The 19939-nt window shown below is 41.3% G+C and overlaps 1 protein-coding gene across 1 annotated transcript in view; it reads right to left on the bottom strand.

The window, feature by feature from the left end:
* Positions 1–19939, bottom strand: part of CDK18 (cyclin dependent kinase 18) — a 136167-nt gene that overhangs the window by 56157 nt on the left and 60071 nt on the right. Inside the window, exons 2-3 of the mRNA XM_044286270.1 lie at positions 17949–18087; positions 3342–3475 (exon numbers count right to left, since the gene is read on the bottom strand). Coding sequence (XP_044142205.1) covers positions 3342–3475; positions 17949–18087 — 273 coding nt within the window. The remainder of the gene's footprint in view (positions 1–3341; positions 3476–17948; positions 18088–19939) is intronic.

Raw genomic sequence — 19939 nt, 5'->3', positions numbered from 1 at the left:
AAGTACATGGTTAATATACCGTTTCAAAACCAGTATCTACCTCACTCAGAAGTAGGTCGTTTTTTGTCTTTTACTTTGTAATTCATTACTAACTAACACACCTAGGATTGTCATTTCTTTGGTGCCCCCACACTTCATATGCACTCTGTGTATATTCCTTTTTTAAGTTTTATCTTGCTCTACTCAAATGTTTGACAGCCTTCCCTGTATCACTGTGTATACAGAGATAACTGTCAATGTCTAACAGGACCACCTGCAGAGAATAAGAGGGGCTTTCATTCAATACGTTACAAGTTATACTGGACTGTATTCCGACAAAACTATTGTATACAGTCAGGTCCATAAATATTGGGACATCGACCCAATTCTAAAATTTTTGGCTCTATACACCACCACAATGGATTTGAAATAAAAAATATCTAGATGCGCTTAAACTGCAGACTGTCAGCTTTAATTTGAGGGTATTTACATCCAAATCAGGTGAATGGTGTAGGAATTACAACAGTTTGCATCTGTGCCTCCCACTTGTTAACGAACCAAAAGTAATAGGACATAATAATCATAAATCAGACTTTCACTTTTTAATACTTGGTTGCAAATCCTTTGCAGTCAATTACAGCCTGAAGTCTGGAAGGCATAGACATCACCAGACGCTGGGTTTCATCCCTGGTGATGCTCTGCCCGGCCTCTACTACAACTGTGTTCAGTTCCTGCTTGTTCTTGGGGCATTTTCCCTTCAGTTTTGTCTTCAGCAAGTGAAATGCATGCTCAATCGGATTCAGGCCGGGTGATTGACTTGGCCATTGCATAGCATTCCACTTCCACCTTAAAAAACTCTTTGGTTGCTTTTGCAGTATGCTTTGGGTCATTGTCCATCTGCACTGTGAAGCGCCGTCCAATGAGTTCTGAAGCATTTGCTGAATATGAGCAGATAATATTGCCCCAAAACACTTCAGAATTCATCCTGCTGCTTTTGTCAGCAGTTACATCATCAATAAATACAAGAGAACCAGTTCCATTGGCAGCCATACATGCCCACGCCATGACACTACCACCACCATGCTTCACTGATGAGGTGGTATGCTTAGGATCATGAGCAGTTCCTTTCCTTCTCCGTACTCTTCTCTTCCAATCACTCTGGTACAAGTTGATTTTGGTCTCATCTGTCCACAGGATGTTGTTTGTGAACTGTGAAGGCTTTTTTAGATGTCGTTTGGCAAACTCTAATCTGACCTTCCTGTTTTTGAGGCTCACCAATGGTTTACATCTTGTGGTGAACCCTCTGTATTCACTCTGGTGAAGTCTTCTCTTGATTGTTGACACACATACACCTACCTCCTGGAGAGTGTTCTTGATCTGGCCACTTTTTGAAGGGTGTTTTCTTCACCAGGGAAAGAATTCTTTGGTCATCCACCACAGTTGTTTTCCATGGTCTTCCAGGTATTTTGGTGTTGCTGAGCTCACCGGTGCGTTCCTTCTTTTCAAGAATGTTCCAAACAGTTGTTTTGGCCATGCCTAATGTTTTTGCTATCTATCTGATGGGTTTGTTTTGTGTTTTCAGCCTAATGATGGCTTGCTTCACTGATAGTGACAGCTCTTTGGATCTCATCTTAAGAGTTGACAGCAACAGATTCCAAATGCAAATAGCACACTTGAAATAAACTCTGGACCTTTTATCTGCTCGTTGTAATTGGGATAATGAGGGAATAACACACACCTGGCCATGGAACAGCTGAGAAGCCAACTGTCCCATTACTTTTGGTCCCTTAACAAGTGGGAGGTACATATGCAAAATGTTGTATTTCATACACCGTTCACCTGATTTGGATGTGAATACGTTCAAATTAAAGCTGACAGTCTGCAGTTAATGCACATTGTTCGTTTCATTTCAAATCCATTGTGCTGGTGTATAGAGCCAAAAATGTTAAGTTTGTGTCGATGTCCCAATATTTATGGACCTGACTGTATATCAATCTGCTCAGCTCCTCCTGCTTTATGATATGGGAAGCATACAACATGCAATAACCCTCTTTACACTACACAACTATAGAAGCAGTTCCTACCTTCACTTACTGTCTCTTTGCTCGTTTCCTCGAAGACTGCAAACCCTCTCTTTTCCTGTACCAGTCTGCAAAGGGGATAACTAGTTTATATGATCCATCCAATATATGTGTTAGTCTATAGTTTTCACACAATCTGGCCAGAGATTGCACTCTGATTTGTACATAATTTTTGTAGGAGGAGTCTCCGTTTTTGATGCGGGGGGAGTAGGAAAGTGTGAGCTGGTGCTTGGATGTAGAGAGAGGGACTAAAGTGTGTCACCTGAACAGCCTGTAAAGCCTCAGAGAAGATGAAAAGACTACAAACCTCACTTGAGGGACAAAGAGACTAACATTAGTCAGGTGTGACCCGTCTTCCCAGCATCCTACAGTACCTCACCGCCTCATAATAGATTGTGAGAGCTTTTGGTATCTATAAACATTAGTAGAACCCGTCAGAGGAACCCATCATTTTGACAGGACCAATTTAATGTGTATGGCAGAATCCCATCAGTAAATGTATTTCAGCAAGCCCACTCGTTTGTTCCCACAGGGGATAAGATGCCACCAGAGGTTTCTGGCAGCAGCTTATAACCATCTCTTCATTGAAAACCTCATCTGAGCAAAGCAGGCATGTTTATGAGAGAGTTGGGAACAACAGCTGTCTATGGTTGGTATGGGCACCTTTAGTGACCTGGTACCAGCTTTGGCTCTACCCTAGTATGAGTTGATATTAGGCTAGGAGGTTCATATGTATACTGTTCATTTCCATTGTTCTGATTTGTCATAGGAGCAGATGATGAAAATGAATGCACTGTTGCATCTATCATATGATGGGCACCAATGGATCCAACTGACTATAACAGGTTCTGTTGGATTTCCAAGTCCATGTTACCAGAAAAAAATGAGCTTTGCATGCTTCATTACTTTGTCCTGCATTTTTGATGGAATCTGTGTAGAAGGAAACCTGAGTACTGATTGCTCTGATGTCTATTCTTTACTGATTCTTGTATGTTAAGCTGAACAACCCAAGTTGAAAGCAATAAATATCATAAAAGGAAACCAGATGGGAAATTGCTCATCCATGTCACAAATCTGTCACTCAATAAAGCTCATGTGTATTGTAATGTCTTGTTCTTACATTTATTCCTGTAATATATCTAATCCCCTCTGTATTTCTGTACCGCACCCTGAAGGTTCATGACGCTATAAAATACATCATAATAATATAATGCCAGATAATTCATGTAACATGAACAATTGGAATTTACAATGGATACAATATTAGACCTCTGCACTCACATCCACAGACACACGTCGGTGTCCGGGATTCCTGTAATGTAGCTCGGTGGGAGACAAGCCTTCTCCATCAGATGGGGACAGAGCGGGATTCCCTGGGCTCAAGTGTGACAGTTGTAGGTGGGAATGTCCAAGACCTTAAAAGAAAGTAAGGGAGAGTCAAGATGTCATTGTATGGGAAGATCAAACACATTCAATTACTATAAAAAAAAAGATGGTCTGGGTTCCTATGAGTCTATTACATCTTTGTGCCCCAAATGGTAGCACATGACTACAAGAGCAAACGGACTGGGCATGTTTTAATAGGATAGCTGGTGACAACCTGCAGAGTCATCACTGGAAACTCTATAGAAATGGCTCTGGTTACAGTTCATTCACATCCTATATCACCATACAAATTTGCATAAATCTCCATTTATGGATTACTAGAACACCACAACTTCATTCTCAAAATCTATTTTGCCTGGCAGGGGTCCTCTGATGGTCAGACATAGAAAGCAATACTAGGATTCAGTTTTTTTTAAAGGGGTTGTCCCACGAAAATATTCTACAGTTTTCAAACCAGCTCTTTGATCTGAATTTGTAATTGCATATAATTAAAAATTTAGGATAGCCACCGAGTTATTCAATATAATGTATCTGTATAGCGTCACCTGCCGTTCCTTTTCACTTATTTCTTTGACCTGCTTACTGAGAAGGCCGCACATGCTCAGTTTCATCCTTCAGCTGCCTCCTGAGCTGTGATAGGGAGAGCACAGACACGCCCCGTAGCTCCAGCAGAGCTGTCAGCTTAATATAAATCTAGTCAAGCAATGAATGGGGAGATATCTGGATCCATGTGAGGTACAGGACTGGTTCTAGCTTTGTTAGAAATAGGTTGTCACGTACTATATGATGTCTGATCTCCATTTTTTACATTATTCATGGGACAACTCCTTTAAAGTGTAACTGTCATTCTTTTTTTTATATTTGTAATGTGTAGGGGCAGTGATACTGACCATTTTTGTAATATACTGTACTTTATGAAATCACACATTTCTATTAGAAAAATTGCTCTAAAGTGGCCCGCTTTGAGCCTTAGCAACGCTACTCTGTCTTCTGTTTACATAACAGTGGAGACCTGCTCAACACTGACTGTGTTATGTAAACAGAAGACAGAGGAGCGTTGCTAAGGCTCAAAATGGGTCACTTTAGGGCTATTTTCTAATAGAAATGTACGATTTCAGTAATGAAAATATATTACAAAAATGGTCAGTATCACTGCCCTGATACATTACAAAAAGAAAAAAAAGAATGACAGTTACACTTTAAGGGTGTATTACACAGCCCGAATTAACAGGCGATTTCGGGAGGGAAGCATTCCTTCCCAGCAATCGTCTGCAAATTTAGATTGCCTGATGAACAAGCGTTTGCTCGTTCATCTGGCAATCTGCAGCAGTATTACACTGGCAGATTATTGCTAACGAGCGTTATTACGAATGCTCGTTAGTGATCATCTACCGAAAAATCGTCAGGTGTAATACACCCTTTAGGGTTTAAGGTGCTCCTGCTGAGTTACTTAGTTTGTAAGGCTGAGAAATACATGCTCTAGATGTAGTGGATACCCCCTGGTTATAGTTCAACTTATCCAGATCCATTTGTAAGATACAGTAATATTAGTATCTTTTGTGTTCATCACTTTACACAATTTAGTATCATCTGCAAAACTGTAGATTTCACTGTGCAATTCAAACATGTCTTCAAAAACAATTGAAATATTTCACCCACAATAGAGGTTGACACCTTTTTGAATATTGGCACCCCATTTGCTATGTTCCAGCCCTATTAAACCGACACTGTCACTTCAGAATCATTAAAACGTAGAAATAGGGGTGTATCTATCACGGTACTTAAACGGGTTATCCGGGTTCAGAGCTGAACTCAGATATACCCCCAATTTCACCCAGGCTTCTGCCCAGCAGTGAGCCCGGTGACATCACCAGCACTAATAGTCTGTAAAACGGCTAGGGCAGCGCTAAAGCCCGCCCATTAGAGACGGTGACGTCACCGGGAACACTGCTGGGCGGATCCAGCGCAGGGCAAGGGAAGCATCGGAGCATGCTTAGGTGAAAATGGGGGTATGTCTGGGTTCAGCTTTAAACCCCTTTAAATACTGTAAGAACTTGGGGTTGCATGTTATCTGCATCCAATGATATGTCTACTGTGGATCTGTTTTTAGGTAGCACTACACTTCATAGTTCGACATTTAATGGAGAGTGTAATGATTGTTTGGCTGACAACTATTCCTCCCAACTCCCCCATACACATACAGTACGTGTTCAGTTTGGCTGAGTATGGGGAGAGTCACTGCCACCCTGGTGGAGGCTTATCATCTGGGAGAAAAAATGATTGGGTGAAAATATTCAGTTTGTCTGACCTATCCGACATTATCTCTATGTGGAGATTTGGGAGCTCCTCAAACATATTAGACCGTTGGTCGTACACCTAATTTATATGGGGGCTTTTAGAACAATGGTTCACTGACAAATGTGGTTCAAGATCTGGTAAGACCTTCTGCACTATAGAAAATACTCAGAGATGACACTTAAACTTAGGTTTTGCCTGGTTGATACTGGCCAATTAGGTGTATGTTGCACCTGTACATATACTGACTTTTAACTGATACCATGTATATTAGGACAAAAAAATATTAATACAAAGGTGTGAAATATCACAAGGGTAAAACTATTTAACACCAGATGATTTATGGATGATCAACAAAAATGATGAAATAGGTATGTTAACTGAACAAATTTCATGTATAACTTTAAATTCACTTACAGTACAGTTTAATGTAACAAAAGTACAAAATTACAATAAGAACACGCCACTGGAAGTATCTATTTATATCTAATGAAGCATTATAAACAGCAATAATGTGTGAATGTACTAAAAATAAACCGTGAACACAGCTGTTATCTAGGTGGAGAAGTCACACGAATAAAAATAACAAAAATGAGTATAAGTAAGCAGTGGTTGTTACAGAAACACATAAGTAACTGTACATGTCTAGTTCTACAAATACTGTAGCACATGAAATTATCCATAACAATAATGCTTCTTTTCAACTTCTACAACAGATCCTCATGGCAGCCCGTATCCATATAGCACAACAGTGGAGACAATCAACCCTCTGTTTCGAAAGCAGTCATTAGGCGGATCAATAAAATAATGCTCTATGAAAAACTTTCAGCCACTCCCTAAGTATTGTACTATGCTGTTCCAGACTTACACTATTATGTTCAGCTGTGATAAGTGTTGAAATCATACATCATTGGAACATATCTACTTTGTCTGACTATATCGCCGGCTGTATATTTGACTAGATATTAGATCATCGGTACTGATCTTTATTGTTTGTTATACTCTGTTTCCATCTTTTGGGTATATCCCCCCTGCGTGGGGTGCATTGACAGTATGTTGCCGACATTCATTGCTTTAAAACCCCAAAAATATTTTTTGAAACGAAATTATCCATAACAAGCCCACATGTAACCCCTCAAGTTCTATCAAAAACGTCCAGTATTCATTTATCACCAACAATTTCTACCCCAGGACTGCAAACGTTTAACACATAAACCTACCTAAAACACAACTTTACAATGTATCTACTGTAAAGGAAGAGCTAATAGCTGAGACCTCACCCATCATTTGGATATACAGTTGCAAGAAAAAGTATGTGAACCCTTTGGAATGATATGGATTTCTGCACAAATTGGTCATAAAATGTGATCTGATCTTCATCTAAGTCACAACAATAGACAATCACAGTCTGCTTAAACTAATAACACACAAAGAATTCAATGTTACCATGTTTTTATTGAACACACCATGTAAACATTCACAGTGCAGGTGAAAAAAGTATGTGAACCCTTGGATTTAATAACTGGATGAACCTCCTTCGGCAGCAATAACTTCAACCAAACTTCAACCAATTCCTGTAGTTGCAGATCAGACGTGCACAACGGTCAGGGGTAATTCTTGACCATTCCTCTTTACAGAACTGTTTCAGTTCAGCAATATTCTTGGGATGTCTGGTGTGAATCGCTTTCTTGAGGTCATGCCACAGCATCTCAATCGGGTTGAGGTCAGGACTCTGACTGGGCCACTCCAGAAGGCGTATTTTCTTCTGTTTAAGCCATTCTGTTGTTGATTTACTTCTATGCTTTGGGTCGTTGAGCTTCAGCTGGTGGACAGATGGCCTTAAGTTCTCCTGCAAAATGTCTTGATAAACTTGGGAATTCATTTTTTCTTCGATGATAGCAATCCGTCCAGGCCCTGACTCAGCAAAGCAGCCCCAAACCATGATGCCCCCACCACCATACTTCACTAGGGGGTCACATACTTTTTCCACCTGCACTGTAAATGTTTACATGGTGTGTTCGATAAAAACATAGTAACATTTAATTTTTTGTGTGTTATTAGTTTAAGCAGACTGTGATTGTCTATTGTTGTGACTTAGATGAAGATCAGATCACATTTTATGACCAATTTGTGCAGAAATCCATATAATTCCAAATGGTTCACATACTTTTTCTTGCAACTGTACATCACAGGAAGTGAGAGTCGTTTTGACTCTTAAGGCCTTAATTTGTACATCTGCAGAGCTGAACAACCACACTGACAGGCTTTTTTTTCTAAATATCATGTTTACCAATGCAAAAGAGTGGAGACTAGCTGCTATGAAGTCTCCCATACACAGTACATGAGTAAAAAGATGATTTTTATCTATTTCTTGGCAGCACCCCCCCAGCAGCAGGAGCAGCAGCAGCAACATTTTATGTAAATAGGGATCTGCGGCCCAGAAACAATAAATTGGTATGGGGACAAGCGATTGCAGCAGCAATTGCTCATCCCCACACAGAAAAAATGACTGCTGCATGTAAATGCAGCTTTAGCCTCCTCTGATGGGCAATTATTGGGAATGAACAGTTTGCTGCCAATAACTGCCTGCAAAGTCGTCCCATGTAAAGGGCCCTCTAGTAGGCCTAACATCTTCAACCAAGTGAGCCAACAATAAATTACAGTAAATTATAAAATTATTTAAATGGAAACATAATTTTGGTAATTTTGTTAGGTTTCAGAAAGGGTAAGGATTAGTGGGTACTATGGTGGAAAAAGAACGAGTTTGGCAAGGGGTGGGTTAATTAGACATCTGCAGGACAGTGTACCCTGTATCTAGGGACAACACTGCTGAGAAGGAGTACAGAATTTCAAGGACCAATGAACTACAATCGCTATGGGATCACATCACAAGTATGATAGGTTTGTTCTACCATATGTTGTGGTCTGCTGACAGAGACCTAGGCCCCTAAACCCTTGCACTGTACTTTAAAACATAGGTGATGAGGTAAGTGGTCAAATATTTCTAGGTACTATTGAAGACTGGTATTGTACCTTATTGCATGCTATTAAAATATCTAAATAATATCAACACAAGACATCGAGACAAAAAAAGAAATAGAGGTTAGAAAAGTAAGGTATTGCATATACCCCAGAGAATCCTTGATTAGAAGGAAAAACGCGTTGGGCCTTCCGTGTTGCAGATAATGAACAACCACACTGACAGGCTTTTTTTTCTAAATATCATGTTTACCAATGCAAAAGAGTGGAGACTAGCTGCTATGAAGTCTCCCATACACAGTACATGAGTAAAAAGATGATTTTTATCTATTTCTTGGCAGCACCCCCCCAGCAGCAGGAGCAGCAGCAGCAACATTTTATGTAAATAGGGATCTGCGGCCCAGAAACAATAAATTGGTATGGGGACAAGCGATTGCAGCAGCAATTGCTCATCCCCACACAGAAAAAATGACTGCTGCATGTAAATGCAGCTTTAGCCTCCTCTGATGGGCAATTATTGGGAATGAACAGTTTGCTGCCAATAACTGCCTGCAAAGTCGTCCCATGTAAAGGGCCCTCTAGTAGGCCTAACATCTTCAACCAAGTGAGCCAACAATAAATTACAGTAAATTATAAAATTATTTAAATGGAAACATAATTTTGGTAATTTTGTTAGGTTTCAGAAAGGGTAAGGATTAGTGGGTACTATGGTGGAAAAAGAACGAGTTTGGCAAGGGGTGGGTTAATTAGACATCTGCAGGACAGTGTACCCTGTATCTAGGGACAACACTGCTGAGAAGGAGTACAGAATTTCAAGGACCAATGAACTACAATCGCTATGGGATCACATCACAAGTATGATAGGTTTGTTCTACCATATGTTGTGGTCTGCTGACAGAGACCTAGGCCCCTAAACCCTTGCACTGTACTTTAAAACATAGGTGATGAGGTAAGTGGTCAAATATTTCTAGGTACTATTGAAGACTGGTATTGTACCTTATTGCATGCTATTAAAATATCTAAATAATATCAACACAAGACATCGAGACAAAAAAAGAAATAGAGGTTAGAAAAGTAAGGTATTGCATATACCCCAGAGAATCCTTGATTAGAAGGAAAAACGCGTTGGGCCTTCCGTGTTGCAGATAATGAACAACCACACTGACAGGCTTTTTTTTCTAAATATCATGTTTACCAATGCAAAAGAGTGGAGACTAGCTGCTATGAAGTCTCCCATACACAGTACATGAGTAAAAAGATGATTTTTATCTATTTCTTGGCAGCACCCCCCCAGCAGCAGGAGCAGCAGCAGCAACATTTTATGTAAATAGGGATCTGCGGCCCAGAAACAATAAATTGGTATGGGGACAAGCGATTGCAGCAGCAATTGCTCATCCCCACACAGAAAAAATGACTGCTGCATGTAAATGCAGCTTTAGCCTCCTCTGATGGGCAATTATTGGGAATGAACAGTTTGCTGCCAATAACTGCCTGCAAAGTCGTCCCATGTAAAGGGCCCTCTAGTAGGCCTAACATCTTCAACCAAGTGAGCCAACAATAAATTACAGTAAATTATAAAATTATTTAAATGGAAACATAATTTTGGTAATTTTGTTAGGTTTCAGAAAGGGTAAGGATTAGTGGGTACTATGGTGGAAAAAGAACGAGTTTGGCAAGGGGTGGGTTAATTAGACATCTGCAGGACAGTGTACCCTGTATCTAGGGACAACACTGCTGAGAAGGAGTACAGAATTTCAAGGACCAATGAACTACAATCGCTATGGGATCACATCACAAGTATGATAGGTTTGTTCTACCATATGTTGTGGTCTGCTGACAGAGACCTAGGCCCCTAAACCCTTGCACTGTACTTTAAAACATAGGTGATGAGGTAAGTGGTCAAATATTTCTAGGTACTATTGAAGACTGGTATTGTACCTTATTGCATGCTATTAAAATATCTAAATAATATCAACACAAGACATCGAGACAAAAAAAGAAATAGAGGTTAGAAAAGTAAGGTATTGCATATACCCCAGAGAATCCTTGATTAGAAGGAAAAACGCGTTGGGCCTTCCGTGTTGCAGATAATGAGCAATTTTTTTTAGATGAGAGCCTTCAGTTTGCAGCCCCCTCGTCTGTTTGATGCTCCTTCTCTCTTCTTATCCTTGCGCCCACACACCCTGCTCTGCCCCCTGCAAAATCCCTCTCTAATTAAAGATCCAATTCTCCATCCTCTCCCCTGCTCTACATGCTGAAAGGCAATTTATCATAGATGGGCACTGCCAGCTTCTGCCATTCTAACCTCTATGTCCTGTTTGATGAAAGACCATCAGACCGGAGGAAAACTACTGGAGGTGTGAGCAGCACAAAGGAGATTGGAATTGCAATGTCCAACCTACCTGAGGAGCTTTTTTGTCTTCAAAGGTCTGTATCTCATGCGGACAGAGCATCCTAATCACTGCGTCATTCACACTGGGTTAATAGGAGCAGCATCAACGACCACAGAAAAACACCTAATCACAGTGATGACTTTAACAGCATTATAAGCCTCGCTAGCATATGGTACAGAATACCAGAGAAGTAAATATGCCTAATGGAATATAGGTCACCAGGCTGCCTGAGCAAGTGACCTAATAATAAGGTTAAAGGTTACCGAGACTGAGCATTAGCTAATGGCAGGGATGTCTTTGATAGTCATCTCGCTAGAATGAGCTAGTCATATTCATTGAGGAACCTACTGATACTGACAGCTGTCACACCACTGATCGTAACAATCTACAGAAAGGGGGCTATAAAAAGGTTTTTATAGTGATTCTTAATAAGTAAGGGAATAACCTCTGATTGCCAATAAGTGTTAAGTTAAAGGGAACCTGTCCTTTTGCAAATACAGTCCATTCTGTTATAGAGGAGAAGGAGCTGAGCAGAGTGATATATAGGACTTGTCATTCAAACTTCTGCTCTTTCTGAGATTAGGAGTCCAGTGGGCGGTCCTACTCAGTAACTGACGACCTTCCACAAACAGATATAGCTGTCACCACTGAGAAGGACCGACCACTGGGTTTCTAAGGTCAGAAAAAGCAGAGGTTTTTATCAAAAATCTGCAAGTTATACTGAATGTTTTCCCATAAAACGATATATCAGTTTTATCGGCTTCTCCTGCTGCAGAAAGAAATACATTTTCAATGTGACAGGTTCCTTTTAAATGCAGACATTTGTTGCCTTCAGGGTACGGGTAAGCCTAAGGCAATGGTCTATATGACATCTGTATTTCTGATCCCCATAATTGCTCTGCGGATCCTTTCTTTTATAGTGGCCTTTGCCCGCAGTCCATTGACAGGATCCATGCTGCAGTCAGTACTTGGGTACATAGGCAGAGATTTATCAAAACTGGTGGAAAGGAAAACTGGCTAAGTTGCCTCTAGCAACCAATCAGATTGATCCTTTTATTTTTCAAAAGAGCTCTGAAAAATTAAATGATCAATCTGATTGGTTCCTATGGACAACTAAGTCAATTTTCGTTTACACCAGTGTGATAGATCTCCCCCATAGTTTGTATATATTTAGATGTCACATGTTTACACCCAAATGGATATACAGACATCTCTTATGGACTCCAATAAAAACAAACCACCTGGTATACCTTTTATTGTCTTTAGTTATATTATAAAAGGTGCAGTCTAGGTACATTTTTTATATGGACCTGGGATATCCTGCTGTATCCCTGCAAAACACTATTTTGGCATATGAGGATACATGCATTAAAAGGGTATGTTGGTAATATAAATAAGCTTAATGGGAAATTCTATTGCATATTTATTCCATGAGTGCACTTACTGGGGAACTACAGAATACTGGTGTGATAGCTTACATACATATATGACCACATGGGCGATTCTATGTTCCCTCGGCGTTCAATGGAGTCTCCGCCTGCACTGTATCAATACATGCTATTGTATAGATGTACAAACTATTTCAAAGGGGGCCCTTTAAAATGTCAGAAATGTTCTGAAAATAACGTGTTAAAGGAATTATCCCATAACTAATGTAAAAAACATAAAACATCATATAGTACATGACAACCTCTTTCTAACAAAGCTAGAACCAGCCCTGCACCTCACATGGAACCAGAGATCTCCACATTCATTGCTCTGCTAGATTTATATCAAGCTGCCAGCTCGGGGGGAGTGTCTTTTCTGCTGCAGCTCATGTGCTCTGCCTGTCACAGCTCAAGAGGCAGTTGAAGAATGAAACTGAGCATGTGCGGCCATCTCAGTGAGCAGGACAATAGGGCAAAGAAAATGTAAGTAAGCTTGAAGCCAGGAAGAAGTTCCTGGGATTATAGTAAGAGACAGACTACCAAGAGTAAGAAGTTGCAGCAGAAAGCAAGCTGAAGGGAAAGTTCCTATTTAATCCAGCCAACATAGCAGAGCTGAGAAAGCTACTCACTAAAGGTACAACAGAATTGAGAAGTTTGTTGCAGAAGTTGTTTGCCTGCCAAATCCATGCTAAAACCTATTGGGAACCAAGACGTGTTCTGTGGATTGTTTTGGAACACGTTTATTCAAGTAAAGCTGCATTGGAACTATAAACAAAGTCTGGACTCAATTATTCCTTCATCATCCAAGTTAATCACCCCTTTTGCACTGCTTTGGACGACAACGTCTGGGATCCAAGGATATCCATGTAGGAGCACTGTGACACATGCATACAACACCTTCAAGGAGATTGCAGGTCACTCTACACCACTCTGGCAATCCTACATCTGGGTACCAACACCACCATACTTAAAGGGTACTCCATGTCGTTGTTGCTTCAATGCAACTGGCGTCACAACAACTTGCTCTATCAGAGGGACATATGTAGTAAAAACCTCTTAAAGAGTAAGGGATACCCCATACGCTGGGAACCGCCCGCTGCAAGACCACCAGCGTGCTGTAGTATTAGTCCGCCTGCTGCCACAACACAAGACTGAGACTAGTGTCAATCAGCTGCAGAAAGCCATGGAAAACTGATACAGCCAATGGTTTCTTTACCAGACTCATGGCTCTAAGAATGCAGGGGATGTGCTGCTGTCAAAAGATGTTACTCTATGAAAGGAAGGGTTTGAATGAAGACACAAAACACTATTTGTTCAAATCCCTATAATTGCCAAAGGAAAATGAAAGTAAACTGACACCGATCAACACCCAAGTATTGATATTCAGCCCTCGTTACAGGCAATCCATCTGATTGACACTTTACTATTTTAGTATGGCTGTATAGCTGATCTGGGACGGCTCTTACTGAGAGTAGTCAAAGTGCTGGGTGGGTGACTACTCCCCACGTTCCAGGCCAGGTCTTGATTTTGGGCTATAGAACACAGGCAGCACTGTCAGGTGGTGTGGATTACTCCTCTCTAACAGTGGAGCTCTGTCAGTCTCTTTGTTGAGACCTGGGAGTTTGGGCCTGGATTAAGGTCTGCTACCTTGTTGGTGGGAAAGCAGGTGGATTCTGCTTTGTCCAAGGACTTCTTCTTTGCTGCATGGTGTGAACGAACACCAGAATCATAAGGTGACTGTTTTCCTTGAAACTGACTTTTTGTTTTGTCACTTACTTAAGGTGTGAATAAACACGAACTGTTTAATTTAAAGACTTTGTTGTTGCCTCCACACTGCGTCCGCTAACCTGCCTATCAGAGCGAACCCCCACAGTATATATACAGACAATTCAGTAAATACTTATGTAACTTTCTCTTTCAACATGTGTCCTTCCCTCAGGGGAGCCTATAGACACTATAATAGGCAACATGTTAAAGTTGATTGTGACAAGTTACTGTCAAGGACTGTTAGATGCATTTGGGTACTGCAGCTATCCAATACCCCAAAAATACTTCAGTAACAATGTCTCTCTTTACTAAGGATCTGTTCACGTTTGCATCAAGGTTTCTGTATATAATGGACACCACAACACAGTGGAAGGTCGATTGCGACGTGTACTATAGGTGCCCAACTAACCTCATTAGCCTACTTTCACACTCGCGTTTGGAGCGGATCCGTCATGGATCTGCACAGACAGATCCATTCAGATAATACAAACGTCTGCATCCGTTCAGAACGGATCCGTTTTGTATTATCTTTAACATAGCCAAGACAGACCCGTCTTGAACACCATTGAAAGTCAATGGAGGACGGATCCGTTTTCTATTATTGCCAGATTGTGTCATAGAAAACGGATCCGTTCTCATTGACTTACATTGTGTGCCAGGACGGATCTGTTTGGCTCAGTTTCGTCAGACACCGAAACGCTGCAAGTAGCTTTTTGGTGTCCGCCTCCAAAGCGGAATGGAGACGGAACGGAGGCAAACTGATGCGTTCTGAGCGGATCCTTTTCCATTCAGAATGCATTAGGGCAAAACTGATTCGTTTTGGACCGCTTGTGAGAGGCCTGAACGGATCTCACAAACGGAAAGCCAAAACGCCATTGTGAAAGTAGCCTTAAAGGGTTTTTACGGGAGTAGAATATTGATGATTCATCCTTGGGATAGGTCATCAATATCAGATTTTTAGGGGTCTAACACCCGGCACCCCTGCTGATCAGCACTGCGGCTTCCTCACAGCATACCAAGCACAGCACCGAACATTGTATATTGGCTGTGCTTGGTGTTGCATACCAGGCCCATTCACTTGAATGAGACTGAGCTTCATATAGGCAATGTGTTCGAAGAACATAACGTCACTGGCCTAGTAAGAGGACGCAGCGTTCCTCTCCAAACAGCTGATTAGCAGAGGTGCCAGGAGTCCGACCCCCACCAATCAGGATAGATCAGCAATAGACTACTCCCAGTAAACCTCTTTAACTGACCAAGGCGTCTATTATTCTGATGGAAAAACGCATTTAGCACTATTTTTTTTAGCAAATATGATGGCACCTGAGGCACCAAACTGATTACACGGCATCAAATAACTATTTCTTGTAGATATTTTGCACTAGTGTAACTCATGGGACCATGGTAGAACAATGGTGGAGATTTATCAAAACTGCTGCCAAAGAAAACTGACTTGGTTTCACCGGCAACCAATCAGAGTGATCCTTTTACTTTCCAAAGGAGCTCTGAAAAATGAAAGACGGAATGTGATTGGTGGCTATTGGCAATTAAGGCAGTTTCTTTTTGCACCAGTTTTGATACATCTTCCCCTTTGTCTTCCAGCCTGGGGCTGTCAGGGCATGTTGGGAGTTGTAATTCACCATAGGTGCAGAGGCCCAGGCTGGAGACCAGGGATCAGCAAATCGACTTTGGATGAAACATCCGAAGTCGATTCGCATAAAACTTTGTTTCAATACTGTACTGGATTTTTACAGTAGAAATAAATTTAGAAAGTTATTACGCGGAGCCTCGTAATAATTTCGGCTCATCGGAGCCAATACATTCTAATACTGTATGGAGCGCTCGCTCTATACAATATTGAAACAAAGTTTTATGCGAATCGACTTTGGATGTTTCACCCGAAGTCGATTCGCTCATCCCTACTGGAGATCAGTAACTTATACCATTCAATAGCTGTACTATTTTTGTAATGATGCACCAAAAATTTTAACTATAGCGGAATGATATTATAAAGGAGGTTGGAAAAAAAAACAAATTCTCCATGTTGCAATATTATATGTAATAAAAATAGATTTTCCTAATCGCAATAATTACTAAATCCAATTAGATTTACCTGGAAACATTTCTTGTCATAATTATATAATAGCTAACCTTCTGAATGTGCGAACATATAAAGTCAAGTCTAAACATAGTTGTTCTAATTACCACATACTGTACTTAATGAGCGTATTTATAAGGAATGCGCTGCTAACTATATTGTTATTATCATTTCCATAACTCCATTATATCAAGCACTGTAATTATAAACCTGACCCCTGGGTAATTCACGTGATGCTAAATGATGCAGAGGGCCAATATCCTCCTGAGAAGCACTGACCCGGCAAGGGATACGGGGCGGTATACTGTCATATTTTATACATTGTGGCACCTTTTAATTGCCCTGCATTATTATGTATATTTTATTACGCACATTTATATTCATTTTAAGCCTTTGTATTTGTTTTATCATGCGCATTTCTTAATCACGGATGCATTTGCCTAAGATCATGGTAAAAAAGTCGAATATAACAAAGGCACAAGACCAAGCTGTGCTCATAATTTTTTTTTTTTTTAACAAATCTTTATTTTCATTTTAGGCAAACATACACCAGTCAAGAAATAAGACATAACAAATACGGAAGGGTGGCAACATTGGCGAATGGTCATGTGAGCATTACAGACATTTTAGACAGTGGTTGTCTTATTATAATAGGTGACAAGAGGTAGAAAACTCAATATTATGAAGGCCTAACCTGTACATGAACGCAAAATAATTGCAGGCAAAGAGCGGAATCATATATGGGGTAGTAATAGATGCTGATGCGTTACCCATTTGTGTGGGTTGTGTTAGTTTTCTTACTCCACTGGATCCAAGGAGCCCATAATTTGAGAAACTTATCATGAGAATAGGTTTCCCAACTGGATAATTCTTCAAGCCTGCATATTTCATGAACCTTACTGATCCAATCACTAATAGGGGGCACTTGTTCAGATAACCAATATAAAGGGATAAGCAGTTTATCAGCCGCAAGTAGGTGGGCAGGTAACGAAAATCTATTAAGAGGACAGTGATGGTCTGGTAGAGTAAGTAGTGCTAATGAGGGCGAAATGGGGACATCTAAGGAGCATATCTGTCTGATGGCGGTTGATATTGCGTTCCAATAAGGGGCTATATTTGGGCATGTCCACCAAATGTGAAAAGCAGAACCTTGTGCATTATGACACCGCCAACATTCTGTGGGAATGGAGTGGCCGTGCTCATAATTAACATATGTATGTGCTGCATTAACCCTAACTGTAAGTAATTGTAGTAGTAGAGTAGTTTGCACAGGGTACAATACTGCTTTCTGCTTCCAGAGAATATCGGTACATGGCACTGGATGTCCTTCTTCTGGTCACTCCACATATGTGCTACAAACTTAGCATGCATGTAAGAGTATTTAACTACAAGATGCCATGAAAAAAAGGTCAACATGAAGAATAAAACAAATCTGGCATGCCCTGATATACTGTAATCTTAACATGCCAATCCAGGCTTGGCACGGCCACACATTCATCAATCTTCTTGGAACCTTCAATCCATTTATCCATACGTCACTCACCTTCGCTATGTCGGCTGTTTTTCTGGTTGTACTGCTCTGTGAATTCCGTGATCGACTCTTCTATAGTCTCGGTTCGAGGAACAGAGAGGGAGAACCGTCGCGTGAAATTTTTCATCTTGTTCATGGTGACAAGGTAGACCTGGGAGAGATAAGACTGTGTGTGAGAAAGACTTTGTACGAGGAAAGAGGAAGGTACGCATGAGAGAGGAACGGGAGTGAATGGAGAGAGAGGAGAGCAGCAGGAGATGCACACAGTCAGATAGGAAAGAACTGGAAATGGTACAGTGGAATGGAATGGATGGTCCCAAAATTAAAGCAGCATTTTCAGAAGGTCCATGGGTAAATGGGATTACTTTAAGGTGGTAATAGTGATGTTGCTCGATGATAGGAGGAACAGTTTATGAAGACTGCATGGAACAGGGTAATAAATAGATGACCATAAATCAGGATCGGAGTGATGAAGAAGTAGAGAGGAGAGCGGGCTGCCTGGGTACGAAGAGAATGCAAGCATGTGGGAGGGCTACATCTGCTGCATCTCTTATCACTGTCTTGTAGACAAGATAAAGGAGCTGAGACGTTCTCTCCTCTGAAAAACAAAGCTTTACATACCCGATCATATTGGAATGGATAGATTGCAAGCTCTTCCTTCTCCCTGGAAACATAACCTAGCCCTGGCCTTGAACTGCCCTGTGCTGTATAATAAGGCTGGCACTCCTGATACCATGGTTTTATGGGACAATAATACTGTTGAACTTCTTCATTTGTACTCTCGTTTTTCTCTGCACTTAATCACATTATAATAAAATACAAGAACCTGGTTCATGTGCCAGGTTTCATAGACTGGACCCTGCACCTGTGCGAAAGGGATATCAGGCTGTTGGGCTGAGTTACAAGTTGCTGCCTGTAATGTTCCTCACCCTGGAGGTGCTCTTATGTGTTATGCTTTTTTTGATATATAGCTACTTCTGCATTTTTGAGGTAAATGTGTTCTCAAGCTTTCCCACCGAGCCTGAGCAAACAAAACATGTCATCTTTATCACAGGGCGCATACTTACCTCTTGTCCACTTCTATAAATATCACATTATAGGCAATGCTATCATTACATAAGCAATAGGCACCTTATGGCTCCCCGGTCAGGAGGGTTAATTGACGTGGTTCGGTTGATCGCAGTGCCCTGTTACAAAGGCCAGGTGCCATGTATGTGATACCGCTGGCACCCGCAGCCTACATTTGTATTTAAAGGGATTCTGTCACCAGTTTTAACCCCCTCCAGATAAAAATATGGTTATGTTCAGGGAGCTTTACTGATTCCTAATGTGGTCTTATAAATGTAATCTGTAGGCTTATTTTGCCTAAAAAACGCTATTACTAACCTGTCATTCATAAAAATAAGGTGCCCAAGCGGATGTAAATGGATCCAAGCTGCCGCCCGCACCCGTCGCTGTTCGTGCCCAGCTCCGCCTTTCCTGACCTCAGCGCCGCCTCATAATCCTGTGTGATGCCTCCGGCTCTCCCTCCCTCCCCCCTCCTTCTGCTCTAACATCTCGCGCGTGCGCACAGGCCTCTGCCTGATGCGCCCGTGCGGACTTCTCCGTTCGGCTTCATGGAGCGAAGGGCGCATGCGCCGGCACTTCGCTCAACCTCCCGATGACCTGCACACTCGCTCCATGAAGCCGAACTGAGAAGTCTGCACGGGCGCATCAGGAAGAGGCCTGTGCGCCCGCGCGAGATGTTAGAGCAGAAGGAGGGGGAGGGAGGGAGAGCCGGAGGCGTCACACAGGATTATGTGGCAGCGCTGAGGTCAGGAAAGGCGGAGCTGGGCACGAACGGCGGCGGGTGCGGGCGGCAGCTTGGATCCATTTACATCCCCTTGGGCACCTTATTTTTATGAATGACAGGTTAGTAATAACGTTTTTTAGGCAAAATGAGCCTACAGATTACATTTATAAGACCACATTAGGAATCAGTAAAGCTCCCTGAACATAACCAT

The sequence above is a fragment of the Bufo gargarizans genome, chromosome 3, assembly GCF_014858855.1.
Source record: "Bufo gargarizans isolate SCDJY-AF-19 chromosome 3, ASM1485885v1, whole genome shotgun sequence".
Lineage (NCBI taxonomy): Eukaryota > Metazoa > Chordata > Amphibia > Anura > Bufonidae > Bufo > Bufo gargarizans.
This window is presented reverse-complemented; position numbering and strand designations above follow the sequence as displayed.